Here is a 14238-nt window from a genome sequence, read left to right on the forward strand (position 1 = left end):
TACAGTTAATGGAATAAAGCTATAGATAAAGGACCAACTTTACAGTTAAAGGACCAAAGTTACAGTTAAAGGACCAAAGTTACAGTTAATGGACCAAAGCTACAGTTAATGGACTAAAGCTACAGTTAAAGGACCAAAGCTACAGTTAATGGACCAAAGTTACAGTTAAAAGACCAAAGCTGCAGTTAATAGACCACTGTTACAGTTAATAGACCACAGCTACAGTTAATGGACTAAAGCTACAGTTAAAGGACCAAAGCTACAGTTAAAGGACCAAAGCTACAGTTAATGGACTAAAGCTACAGTTAATGGACTAAAGCTACAGTTAAAGGACCAAAGTTACAGTTAATGGACTAAAGCTACAGATAAAGGACCAACGTTACAGTTAAAGGACCAAAGTTACAGTTAAAGGACCAAAGTTACAGTTAATGGACCAAAGCTACAGTTAATGGACTAAAGCTACAGTTAAAGGACCAAAGTTACAGTTAATGGACCAAAGCTACAGTTAATGGACTAAAGCTACAGATAAAGGACCAACGTTACAGTTAAAGGACCAAAGTTACAGTTAAAGGACCAAAGTTACAGTTAATGGACCAAAGCTACAGTTAATGGACTAAAGCTACAGTTAAAGGACCAAAGCTACAGTTAAAGGACCAAAGCTACAGTTAATGGACCAAAGTTACAGTTAAAAGACCAAAGCTGCAGTTAATAGACCACAGTTACAGTTAATAGACCAAAGCTAGAGTTAATGGACCAAAGTTACAGTTAATGGACCAAAGTTACAGTTAAAAGACCAAAGCTGCAGTTAATAGACCACTGTTACAGTTAATAGACCAAAGTTACAGTTAATGGACCACAGTTAGCCTTGATGTGAGTTGTGAAGCATATTGTTGTGATCGGGAAAAACAAACCGGGCTGCTGATCCGGACTCAAACCGGTTGTTGAGTACATAAACTCACGGGAACAAATGCAAGAACAGCTCTGAAAAAGCCCGCCGCTCGTTTGGATAACAGCGAGACGGAGGGAGTTCACTTCCGGTTCTGCGTTCGCCCGCTCGGACGCTGCGAGGAAACGTCGCAAGGAAGCGAGCGGACACCCCGAGTAGAAATAGCGGGACAGTGTGCGTGCGTGCGCGCGCGCGTGAGCGCGTGTGCGAGAAAACGACGAGGCACGTAAACATAAGTACACACACACACACACACACACTCACCGCCAGCGGGCTGAGACGCGGCCGACACGGCGGTCTGACCCATATTCAGCTGCTCCGGACCGACACCACCTCCGGCCCCCCCCCACCCCCACCACCTCCACCTCCACCACCACGACCCCCGTCCCTCCTCCTCCTCCTCCTCCTCCTCCCCCCCTCCCAAAAAAAACAAAACAAAAGACAGCGCCCAGGTCAGAGGTCTTCCGTCGCCGCTTAAATCCCGCCGAGTGAGTCCATTCCAGAAGAAAGAGCAAAAGTTTCAGGCCGGGATGGCTGAGGAGGAAACTTGGTTCACTGACTGACTGAGTGTCGCTACTACGTCGTAACTTCCCCTCCACCCCTCTCCTCCCTCCTCCCTCCCTCCCTCCTCCTCCTCCTCGCTCCTCCTCGAGCGAGCAGCTGATGAATGCCTCTCATTCCTCGCTGCAGATTAGAGGCGCTGATGGGGGTCAAAGGGTCGGAGGCGTCCGACACCTTCAGCCGCCGGTCTACACGGCGATGGAGCAAAGTTTTACTCTATGAAATTTAGCGAAATAAACACGTTTGAGGAAACATTCCTTCACTTCACACAGAGAGGGAGATGTTGTTGCTTTTATTTGACAGATCACATCAAATCAATGTGGTGTCATGAACAAAAAAGAATTTGGTTCATTTGACCCCTTAAAAGCCTTTTGTAAGTGATTTATGCCTCAAAAGATGCAAAGCTATCAAGACAAAAATAGAATATGTTTTGTTTGTTTAGGAGTTATCGTCCCAAGACCCATTAAATGTAAAGGGTGACCTGGTTTTCATAGGTTTTCCTGGGCTGGATAAAGAAGCTCCATGAAAAGGCTTAAATCTATGGTGATATATTAACAGAGCTGAAAGCAACAAAGGACCTTTTTTTTGTTTCAGTGCGACTCAAGCTATTGGCGTTAATACATGTGACAACAGACATTTTTGAATTGGCACTTTTACATGAGTACTTTCTTTCCCGTGCCAATTAATTAAATAGCTTTTGAAGAGCAAATATACGTCTATGTGTGCAGACTGTGTAAAAGCTGTGGTGCAAATGTCTGGATCTCACATACAGTTCATCCACAAATAAACTTCAAGCCTAATCCGTTGAAGGTGGGACGATGCTGGAGTAAAAAGTGGTGCAATGCTGCAACAATTCTTTGTTTAGTCAATTCATCGTTTGGTTGCTATAGATTTTCAGTACAAGGTGAAATTGCCCGTCATAAAGTCCAATGGGATGCCATCAAATTACCTAAAGATATTCTGTTGACAGTATACTACTGATACATGTTTTATTCAAGGAATGTATTTCTCTTTCCAAACCCTATTTCAAGGATATTTCTTTTGTATTACCAGGTGAGTACTTGATGTCAATTTGGTTTGTTAAAAGAAGAAGATTATGATGAAGATGGAAATAAAATGGAAATTCACGTCTCTCTCTTTGAGCTGTACTGAAGATGCCTGTGGGATCAAAGATTGACGAACCCAGCATGACACAATTAATAAAGCTCAAAGTCCTTAATAAATAAATCAGCTGAGCGACGTCTCTGAGGATCAATACAGTCCGAGCTCCTCCAGGTGTGGGGGGGGGGTAGGGGGGGGTGACTCGGCCGAATGTGGAAGGGGAACCAAGGCTGACACGGTTTGTGAGCACAGACTTTAAATCCTTTGACGGCAGGACAGAGAAATAATGTCTGTTTAACGTTAGACACTCAAGCTCTCGGCACCTCTCACTGACGACTGTGGCAAACCAAGCAAAACACTCAATATGACAGTCGACTACAGTGTAGTGTGTGCGTGTGCATGTGAGAGACACACACACACACACACACAGAGCTTTATCTGTCGTTACTGTGCACAGAGTCAGTTGAGCTCTTTTAGAACTTAGCTGGACTAAATTGGGTGTTCATGCAGCAGTTGGTACCCGGTTGGGTTTTCTTAGCTTTTAGTAACTCTCCATTGACCTGAGGGTCACCCTTATCATTAATTAGCCATAGCCCATCCTAATCTTAAAGCTATCTTTGTTCTCAACATTAATTGGGTCATCACAAGCAAACATAATAATTTACTTGCATTTTGTGTACTCCTATATCCCCACCAAATAAATTAAACACCGCACACACACACACACTTTAAGGACAAGACTGCCATCTAGTGTTTCCACTTAACTAAAACGACTACTGTAAATAGGAGTTCTCATTAACTCTTTCCTGTCTCGGTTGGACCCCCCTCTGCCTCTCTCCGTGTCTATAAATCACATACAGTAACATTCTTACTGTGGATTTGTTCAATTGGACAAAATAAATCAAGCAGCAAACTCAAAAACAAAAGCATTTGGTTCAAATAAAAACTTGCACAGCCTCATTTACGCAACACAACTACGCATTACATTCACCTGAATGTTCTGCAATCAGCGGATTGGCTGCATTCTTCTGTGTAACTTGGGTGTGAGGGATTCGAACCTTCTCAACCCCTGATGTGATTCACGCGGTCTCACACGTGACACCGACACCATGGATGCCATGAGTGCGGGCTCCCGTACTGGAATCCAAAGATCAGCAGTTTGAAGGGGCCTTTGCAGAATGCTTCATGTTTGTTTGTGTGCAATGATGTATTCACACCTTGGGAGCCTCCGTGACGTCTCACAGGAGTGTTGTTATCAGATGAGATGGAAGTGGATAATTGAGACAGGAAGGAAGGTCAGCGACGAGGCGAAGGATGGAAGTACTTAGTGGCGTTAACAGAGGGAAGGGACTGCATTAGTATTGACTGGGAGGCAGCGTCATTAACTCGCATGCCGAGCGCGCTGGAGGCTGCACGTGTGTTGAAGGACAGCGGAGTGATCACCAGGTATAGCAAGGCAAGAAAATGGATGTAGTTTGGGTTTAATGCTACGCTTTCGTTGAGTTTTATGTCAGGGTTTAGCATATAAAGAGTATATATTTAAGCACATTTTTTATTGCATGTTTTTTTATGTTCAAGTCTGTGTTCTGTTTCACCTGTTTGGTTTTTCTAGAAACAAATTACAAAATTTGAATCCTATTCCTTTACACTGTATATTCACTTTAAGACATTTGACCTGATGACCAAGAGTCCATGTGTGAACGTGTGAAGGAGACACAGATACGGGGGGGGGGGGGCTTAAGGGGTTCAGAAGGTCAAAGCCTTTTAACAGAGAAAAATACCAGGTTGGGTTTTTTTGTTAGCATTTGGTGACAAACTCACTATTGACACTGTGCTCTACTACTGCTTCAACCTCGTAATTCTCCTCTTTCAGTTACTGATCAAACCAAAGCTCCCTCTGGATGGAGTTCAGATCAATCTGATGCTTTTAATGTAAATCGCTGCAAGACTACACGATGTAAAGTGGAAAGCATTGGGGGAGAAACTCAAAGTCAAGAGGACACCCTGCTGCAAGTATTGGCATTTTTTTCCAATACTCCTTCCGATACTCCTTTTTAGGCCCAGAGTCCCGTTCTCCCTGACACTAAATAACAGAGATTAACAAAGAAGGGCTGACCTTTTACATTGACCGGAACAGCAAAAGTAAAGACAGGAGGAGGGCCAGAAGAAAGGAAAGGAGTCATCAAATATTAAGTTGGAGCCTCAGCGGAACAAGGGGGTAATAATTGTTTAAGTGCTACTTTCTCCCGCCCCCTTGATTTATTCATTAAACGAAGGTACTGCCAGTCTCACAGTATTGCCCTATAGCCAAAAGGACCGGGGGGGGGGGGGGGGGGGGGGGGGCTGCGAGGATGCATTTGTGCCGTTGTCATTGGGGCCAAGTTGCATCAGCGATTGTCTAAAAAAAAAAAGAAGAATAAGAAGCAATAAAGTTGGCTATTGTGCGACGGCTCGATCCCCTGTGGTTGGTGGAGTTACGCCGTGGAGCGGGCAACCTTTTGAAGAGTTAGGTGATCGGACATCTCTGCGCCACAGCAGTCGAGTGTGACTCAGCTCTGGTACACGAAGAGAAGAACTGCGTCTTTGTTCTTTAATGGTCTCACACGAGCAGTGAGATATCTTCATGCGGCAGCACTGTGAAATACAAATACTGGGGTTTTTGGATTTGTTAATGATGCGTAAGCACTGATTATGTACTCAGGGTGTGTGTGTGTGTGGGGGGGGGGGGGGGGGGGTTGATAGGTTTGTGCAATTTCTTTCCTGACTGAACACGTCTTACTGTGGTTTTTACCTAAAGTCTGCTTGAGAAAATGTGAATTAATGCTCATTTCCATACGCTCCAAATTTAAAAGACGGTGCAACGCTTTCAATAAATATGTTATCGATAAATTGTTTTTATTTGAAAGATCATTAGGTTGTCCTACGCTTTAGCACCAACATTCTTTCAGTTTTTACAATGCAGCCACCAAATATGAATCCCTGACTGACCCTCATGTGTGTGAAGGAATTACGAATTAGGAATTAAGGCTTGTAGCTGCTGATAATGATCTAAATCAGCAACATAATATTGGACAATTTATTTCCCGGTGCATGCGGTACCTAAAATCCTCCCGAAAGCAAATCCGTACCTTCTCTCCGCCACAATAACCCTGTACAGCACGATTAAATAGTTTGTTTTGCACGTATCATTAACTCTACAGTCAGCAACCAGAGGGGGCTGCTGTCATTTCTCCTTCTCTTCGCCGTACGCCAGCCAGCTCGCCTGAAACCCGATCTCCTGTTTGTTGTGTTCTGTTTGGCGCAACCCATAAGCCGCCATCATTGCTAAAATGTTGCCCGGATTGAATCAATAGTTGACATCCTGCCAGACGGGCAGCCAGAGAGCTGAAGACAAAGCGATGCTCCGGAGAGACAGAGACAGAGACGTGGACAGAAGGAGACGGATTGAAAGATTGATGCGGTATACTGAGGGCTCTGTAATAATAATAATGTTAATAATGATAAGAGCAGAAGAACAGCAGAGAGAAATAATAACACACGCAGTAGGATTTGATGAATATGCCGTGGCTGTGCTTTAGAAGTGTGTGACTTGAGGCCGCAAAAATCACATATCTATCTACACTGATTTATCCGTACAGATATACTGGAGTCACATTGGGAAAAGATAAACGGCGGCCCCAAGAACGTCACTCAGAGCGTTAGGACTCTGGTGGAGACTAGCTCTTACTGACTGAGGTCTGCGGGCCGGGAGGTCTGCGGGCGGCCCGCTTTGACACATTCGTCCCTTGTTTACAACTGTGAACAAGAACTACGGTGCATATTGACACGAGGATATCCGACCGAGTGACAGATCAGCCCCTGGAAGGAGGAGATCCATGTGCCGAGCTAGAAGTGTGCCGTTGTACCAGGGCATGTCTCACGTGAGATGAAATGACTGCAAAAATGAGTAACGCAAAGGGGGGGGGGGGGGGTTCATTTTAACCCAAAATATCAACCTTGACTCCACGTAACTCACATGTTCAGAATTCTAAATCTAAATAGATTTCTTGTAGAGAGGCAAACCTTCACAAATGTGTTAATTACTAATATCAAATGGCCGCGTGAAAATATGTAAATTGCGTCGCCCCCCCCCCCCCCCTCCTTGCATTGTCTCCATAGAACATAGAGAGAAGAGTATGAACGAGCATTCGTGCTCATCGCAGACACACACACACACACACACACACCCAAACAAATCAGTACAGGCATATGCAAGTGTGCAGTCACTCATTCTGCTTTGCCTTGCAAAATTCTGTTTCACAAACACACCACAGCAATCGTTTGTTGTGTAACCTTTCAGTTTGAGGGCAACACACACACACACACACACACAGGAGTGGATTTATTGTTTGGAAATCTAACCCAAGACAACAAGAGGCAACTGCAATCTAAACATTTGCTCTGCCTTACGTTATTATTGACAAAGTGTTGTGACAACCTCTGCAAACTGTAATTAAACTGTATTAGACAACATAGTCCAGATATAGCCTGCCCGCCTCCTCCAGCTGAGTACGACACCAACCAATGCAGCGCGGTATCAGTCATTTAGTTGATGGCCTCATGCACCCAAGATGGCTTCCAGTCGTCCCTTCCTGGAAATATTTGCCTTTTTGTCCTCTGCAGAAATATGAACAAAGAACAAACTGCCATTGCTTTGTCCTTCTCGTATAAGAAGCTGCAACTTTAAGCAGTCTCGCCAAAAGCAATAATTGCTTTTAAAGTTGCGCAAACAATCAGCGTTGCCTCATAAGTAATCGTCACCATATCAGCGTCAAAACTGGCCCTTCAGTGCACCAGAAGCCTGGTTAAGTGAAGTTACAGCCCACCTGGTGTTATGAAGTGTTCCACATGCAGCATTAGTGTCACGTGCTGTTGCTGGGGTCTTCAACGTAGTGTTCCTGTACATTATGCACGACCTTGTTGTTGTTGTCATTGATACATGGCACAGATTTATTCCAGATTTATGAATTGAGGAAAAGACAAAACACCTGTAAGACGAATGATGTCTGACTGAACTCATTCAGCAAACGGTTGAACCAACACGGACTGATGTTTAGATGTACTTTAACCCCTTTGTTTTAATCTTCACTAAGTCTTCAAATCAGACTCTGTGGGCATGCTGCTTCCCTCACTTAATAATTCCTAATGATTTACAGTGTGCATGTGTGTGTGTGTGTGTGTGTGTGTGTGTGTGTGTGTGTGTGTGCGGGTACACCTAAACCAAATCGCCAGCTGACAGGTGACAAACAAATGGAGCACAGAAGAATAAAGTGGAGGAAATAATCTCTCTCCTTGCGCACAGAGCCTTGTGTCACGACAACGCGGAGACGGAGAGTGAACACACGCAGACACACAAAGATCCGTCCGATCACGAGAGAAGAAAACTCACCGTCATGTTCCATGACTTGACCCGGGGAATATTGTCAGCAGTGTGAGTGGATCCTTGCCTCTTCCCGACACACCACCGCTCTGCCTCCCTCCTCCTCCTCCTCCTCCTCCTCCTACTCTCTCTCTCTCTCTCTCTCTCTCTCTCCCTTGCTGTCTACTTCCTCGCTCTCCACTGTCTGCTCCTCACCTGCCCCTCCTCCCTCCCTCCCTCCCTCCCCGCTCTCCAATAAAGAGCATTAAAACTTCATGTTTGTTTCCATCTCAATTCCCCCCCCCCCCCCCGTTCTCCCTCCCGATCCGCGTGGCTCCTCCTGCGTCTATCTCCATCTCTCCATCCTCTGGCCGCTGTCTGGCTCCAGTCAAACCCCTTCTCCTTTCTTCCCCCCCCCCCCCTCTCCGTCCTGTGTTGATGTCCCACAGTAACGCAGGAAATAAGGAGAGGAGGCGAGAGGACGAGAAGAGAGAGTTGGAAAAATAGCAGGACGATGCATGAAATGTGCTGCATGTTGAGTGCGTTTATTCTCCCATGTTGCACTTTTCCGTCCATATTTTGAGTGCAGGTGCAGATATGAGCGGACCCCACACTATCGACGCCATACAAAGGGGGTAATCAGAAGACGTGTCGCTCACGTGTAAGCCTAAATTACAGATTCAAGTAAACTACTCGACATGAATTCACCTGATGGCCCCTGATGCTGGAAGGAGAACACGCCATGAAGACCATGGAGACGCTGTGCCATGATAAAAACCATACGGATCATGAAGCACAACGTCGGTAGCAATAAAAAACAAATCAATAATGAACTCCAGAGATAGGCAGGGCTGCTATAAATACATCTAATAACGCGATGGAAGAAGAGGTAAACACATTTCTGTTTTTATATATGACACATACACACACACACACACACACAACGCTTTGTGTCATCAGTGTGTCAGTGACACAGCTCGCTCTAAAACACCAGACTGCAGTGCATTTCTCATTTCCTGTTCTTTATTAAAGACGCTTTGCCCCCACAGCCGTTACATTATTGACCTACGTGAGAGGATCCATTCTTTTTGTTGTACAGACGTTCTAGTTCTCGGTCACTTCTCGTTGTAAAACTTGTTTAAAAGTCGGCACATAATGTTTCTCCGTTTTGCTGACTTTTTTTTTTTTTTCCACTACGCACGTAACTCACTGTATGCACACAGAGTTATTTGAGGCTATGCAGCGTAACGAAACACAAATATTAATAGAGTTAAAGGCTTAGCAAGTAACGACGCAGAGTTACTGATAGACAGGTGGAGAGTTATTGATAGACAGGTGGAAGGGGGGGGGGGGCAGAAACACATAAAAAGACTTTAACTTTCGAGGCAGTTCCACAGAACTTGCTCACAGCAAGCGAGAAGAGAAACAACTGGCTCGTCCACTCTAACAACACCCACCCACGCACACACACACACACACACACACACACACACATGCGCACACACACACACAAAGATGGAAGTAGATGGAATAACGTGAAGTTGCCAGATCCTCTCAGTGTATTTATAAAGACGTGCAGTCTGACCCTTATTTCTCACCATTAACTGTGAGAACAACACAATGCAGTCCACCCAAAAGACGAGTAGAGGGTGTGATAAGAGGAGAGAGAAGCAAACGAGAGAGTCCGTTTGTTAAGACGACAAAGACCAAGACACATTGCGCTAGTTGCAACCATCGGCTGCCATTAGAATCGCGTGGCGTCGCTTCAGGGCAACAGGTGCTCCAAATTAGATCATAAAATCGGTTTGTGCCACTTGGGACAACACACAGAGACGTCCGTTGCTGGGTGACCTCCCACCATCACTGGTGCAAAGGAAATCACGTCTTTGTGATCTGACGACACTGTGGTTGAGGCCCGGTTAAGGGAATGCACAAACACCCGCTCTGATGGGGGGAAACTTGGTTGGCATGGCTACAGTGATGGCCGTGTTGTCGAGGAAACAACATCGGTCGTCGTTAGAATAAACCATTGTTAAATGTCAGCCGGAAACAGGAACCTAACGTGTTAAAGGGGCGGTTGTTTAGTTTGAGCCGTTTGTCCTCCTCGACCTCCTGCTAAAAGAATTCAATCAAACAAGCAACGTCAAAATGATCTAAGGTGTCAATCAAAAGTCTTTTAAAAGTCAATATAAGAGTCTTCAAAGAGCTTCTCGCCCCGCTCTCAACGTGCCGGTGACATTGTGAACTTTAGCACATCGCTGAAGAGCCTCGGCCTTGTTTGTTTAATTGAAACCTCCAAACTGTATTATTTAGTTGGCTGTATGTTCATTGTAATCTGTTTTCAATCATTCAATGACAAACCAAAATGCAGAGCATCCTCGCCCAGCTCTGTTTATCTCCAGCTTTTGCAAACGAGGCCTTATGCAAATTACAACACTGTTTACTTACTTAATGAATAGACCAATCGATTTGAAAACGCTGAGGCAACCTCCGAAGTGAATGATAACGTGAAAACATTGTTATGAGTGGGTCCTTCAATTAAAGAACTTCTGGGGTACGTCAGCGGCTGTTACCGCGGTTACACCAGTGGCTGAGAATCGACTGTGAGTGGGCAGGGAAAGGGGCGGGCCGCTCTCTGCGTTACACTGCATTTAACAAGTACTAAGAGGGTTCGTAATCAATGTTATTTTGAGGAGAGTACCAGCAGGCCGACGCTCCTCCGCTCTGCTCTTCTTCAGTCTTTCGTATGTCCTCTCCTTGTCCCTAATCACCCTGTCCTTTGCGACCCCCCCTTTTTTTTGCCTCCTCTCCTCTCAGCGCTCATTTCATCATTCCTTCGCCTCCTTCTCTTTGTATCTCTTCGCTTTCTCTCCCTTATTGTTCTCGTTTAAATTAAGAAATCAACCGCCAACCCCCCTGTCCCCCACTCTCCTTTGTCTTTATCCCGGTCTTCTCTTCTTCTTGTCTCTGCCTGTGTAATTACAAGAGTGCTACAGCGCCCATCCGGAGGACAGCATGCCATTTACAACGGATTGCAAAGAGCATCTCAGCCTACACATTATCCCCAATTGATTTTTTTTTCTTCTTCCACAAACACATACACAAATGCATGTGTGTGGGTGCTCGAGTTCTTATGGAGACACACATTAAGGCATCCTGATCTTATATTAGAATAGCGGTAGACAATAGGATATGAAAAAAAAAACACTCTAACATCATCTGCTGTTTCAAAAAGGTCAAAGGGAAGAATTGAATCTGGATCTCTTTCAATTGGGGAAAGCACACTTTTGTGTCCACCTGAACGTTTGTAACTATATTGTGGCACAAATAGGTCTTGACCTATTTGTGCCACAATATAGTTACAAATGTTCAGGTGGAAATTGGTCAAGACCTATTTGTGCGAGCTCAAACCCCCAAGCTATTAAAAAAAAGATCAACGTTAATACCAGAGAACAAATAAGTGGACATAAATAAATTTAAAATGAATATAAAATGATTCACTTTCTATCTGTAGGCTGCATTGTATGTTTAGTCTCATGCTTTATGCTCAATTAAAATAAACTAAACTAATAAACTTTTTTTAGAGAGACACACTGTCACATTTGAACTTGAGCATAAAGAAGGATTTCCTCTGCATGCTGTCTTTGTCCCTTGTAGGATGGATGTGAGGAACATAAAAGGACGTCACAGGGCCGTGAGGTGCCATTTTAACGCACATGGTGAGTTGGCTCCCCCTTCTGCTTGATTTACAAGCTGCTCTTCTCACAGAACATGAACATTTCTAGATTTTCCTGGTAAATCATTTTCAGTGAAATTAAAAATGCTCATTCCAAAAAACTATATTTAAATAAGCATGACGCCCAAAATCCCAACCGACAAGAAACACAAACATATCTTCGGACGTCTTGACTGCTGACTGCTCCACTCGTGATCATATCCTGTAATTACAACTTTCAACATAAACTGTAGCAGCTGCAGACCATCAAGATGCCTGCAACTTCTAATATGAGTATTACCTCAATGTCATAATGAAAATAATTCAGACTGCAGAGGAAGAGCAGAACATTAAAAACGTCATGGGCCGCAAGTAAAAGTCAGAGTATAGGCGTGTTCGTTTGGGGCTCAAACACATGACACAAGACATGCTGAGAGGAAGTGGTTCTAACCACTGAAATGATACACCAGCCTGCTTAGGGCTCCACAGCCCGAAGGCCTCAAGCAGCAAACCGGTGACAGTGACATTTAAGCAAGACGCTGAGGATGCACACGGTTAACGCTGCGGCCAACGCACTACTATGGCTGTGGGTGGGTTTCTGCTTTGTAACAGCATTTTGACACTCAACCTTGATGTAAAGGTTTAAAATATATCCGCCACAACAAAAAAAATGCAAATACATTTTGTACTATTTGAACTTTGAAATGACTTTTAGATTTGTTTGAAATGTTTGTTTGTCTTCATGGGTATTCATGGACCAGTGACTGGATATTCCAGTAATTGTTGTATTTAACCTAAAATACCTCATCACAACTTCTCCATTCAAGCCGCTGTGTGAATCGTGTAGCTGTGTCATAAAATAAGAGGGAATTTTATTCAAATAACTACTGCTTTTTGTGATGATGAACATCAAAATGAACGGGGATCTCACCACAAAAGTAGTGGTTTACAGTGTTTTGCGAGAGTCAATCTGGGGAGACAACACTGTTCATTATGAGTAAATGAAGAACTTTTTGTGTGGTAAAATGTGAGAGGAAAGGAAGGGGTGAGTTTCTCTGCGTAGGAGAGCAGGAAGCCACACATGTTTTATTACCGATCGGGAGATACGGTCCAAGAACAACAAGGTAAGACCAAAGTTAATGTAATACATTTTATATATGCAAGGAAACAGCTCAGCAGAAATTTCATTTAAAACAAATAAGAGGGTCGCATACACCACATGTGGGGTTGAATGAAGTTAAGTTGCAGGTTCACCTTTTGCTTTGTATTGGTTCGTTCCTACCTGAGCGGGATCCCCGGAGCCTGATCAGAACCCTGGAGCGAAATCCGCAGGCGTCACTGAAGGAGCGCAACCTGGGGAGAGGCCAAGGCAGAGCAAAGTGCTTCATCTCCGGGTGGGAGTCCTCGTCCTCCCCTTCCATCCTCCTCTGTCGCCTCGTTGCATAAGGCTAGGGGATTGACAGCGACGTGAAGATATGAGGGGGATATGACCCTCATTTACATATCAGCAGCACACTCACTCCTCCCCCTCACACTGTTCTTCTGTGCCCAAAAAAAGTGTGTGAGTGTGTGTGTGTGTGTGTGTTTTTCTGTGTTTGTTAACGCCCATCGCCTCTGGGGGACGTCGAAGTCTGATCCGACTACAGTCAGGACTCGTGAAAGGTATTGGTGGTTACATTTTCATGACATCACTGGCTGCTAAACCTGTTCTCTTGAAATGTTCAGTTTGAGTGTAAACTAAATTACTTTTTGGTAAAAGCTGTGGCATATTTACACACAAATAAAGCCAATATTGTCAGCAGCAGGTGTCCAAAGCTATTTGCACATAATATTGCCACACAGTAAACACTGTTTGTGTCTACTGTACATTGTTGCTAAACCTAACCAAGTAGTTTTGTTGCCTAAACAAATGCAAACTGTGACTGACTAAAAATAATAATGCTATATAATGTGTGATTTCCCTCACTTTTTTGAGTGCAACAAAAAAGAAAAGAATTTAAACTGAATATTGCAATGATATCATTTGAATCAGCGTGCCTTTTGCAATGAAAATATCAGTGGGCCTTGGTATTATCTTGAGGTTTTCAGTCTGGCAAGCAAAAACAAGTAAAGCCTTGAAGCATTTGGATCTAGTGCTTACTCTCAGTAGGATCCCGCAGTCCTAGAGTATGCACGGGAATAGCAGCAGTAACAAGATGGGCCTGTCAACTACGCGGGTTGAAGTAATAGTTCATTCGTTTACGCAATGACAAAACGTCAACGTGCCATTGCAACCCGGAACCGCGTTACGTGGCTGCAGCTTCGAGCCGTTAGATGTCGCTAAACCACCGCCCTCCTGCAGAGAGCCGCTGCTCCGGAGACCCGGAGGGCCGCTTCATACCTGACACATACACAGAGGTGATTACAAAAAAAGAGAGGGGGAAAAAAGAGCACCCACTCTGATCTCCTTTTCCGGACACCAGAATGTATGGTGTTTCGAATGAAGCAGGTCACAATAATTAAGCAACAGATGTGATA

At 44.4% G+C, this 14238-nt stretch overlaps 1 protein-coding gene across 4 annotated transcripts in view; it reads right to left on the minus strand.

The window, feature by feature from the left end:
• phactr2 (phosphatase and actin regulator 2) overlaps nt 1-13242 on the minus strand; it is a 31036-nt gene extending 17794 nt beyond the window's left edge. The window contains exon 1 of one of the 4 annotated variants that reach the window (XM_037465890.2): nt 13004-13242. In XM_037465890.2, coding sequence (XP_037321787.2) covers nt 13004-13142 — 139 coding nt within the window. In that variant the 5' untranslated portion in view covers nt 13143-13242. Of the gene's footprint in view, nt 1-1210; nt 1282-8036; nt 8153-13003 lie in introns of those variants that run through there. The other 3 variants (XM_037465893.2, XM_037465892.2, XM_037465891.2) reach the window with 3 other exon arrangements.
• Between the last annotated feature and the right edge of the window lie 996 nt (nt 13243-14238).

Source organism: Pungitius pungitius, chromosome 13, assembly GCF_949316345.1.
Source record: "Pungitius pungitius chromosome 13, fPunPun2.1, whole genome shotgun sequence".
NCBI classification, from domain to species: domain Eukaryota; kingdom Metazoa; phylum Chordata; class Actinopteri; order Perciformes; family Gasterosteidae; genus Pungitius; species Pungitius pungitius.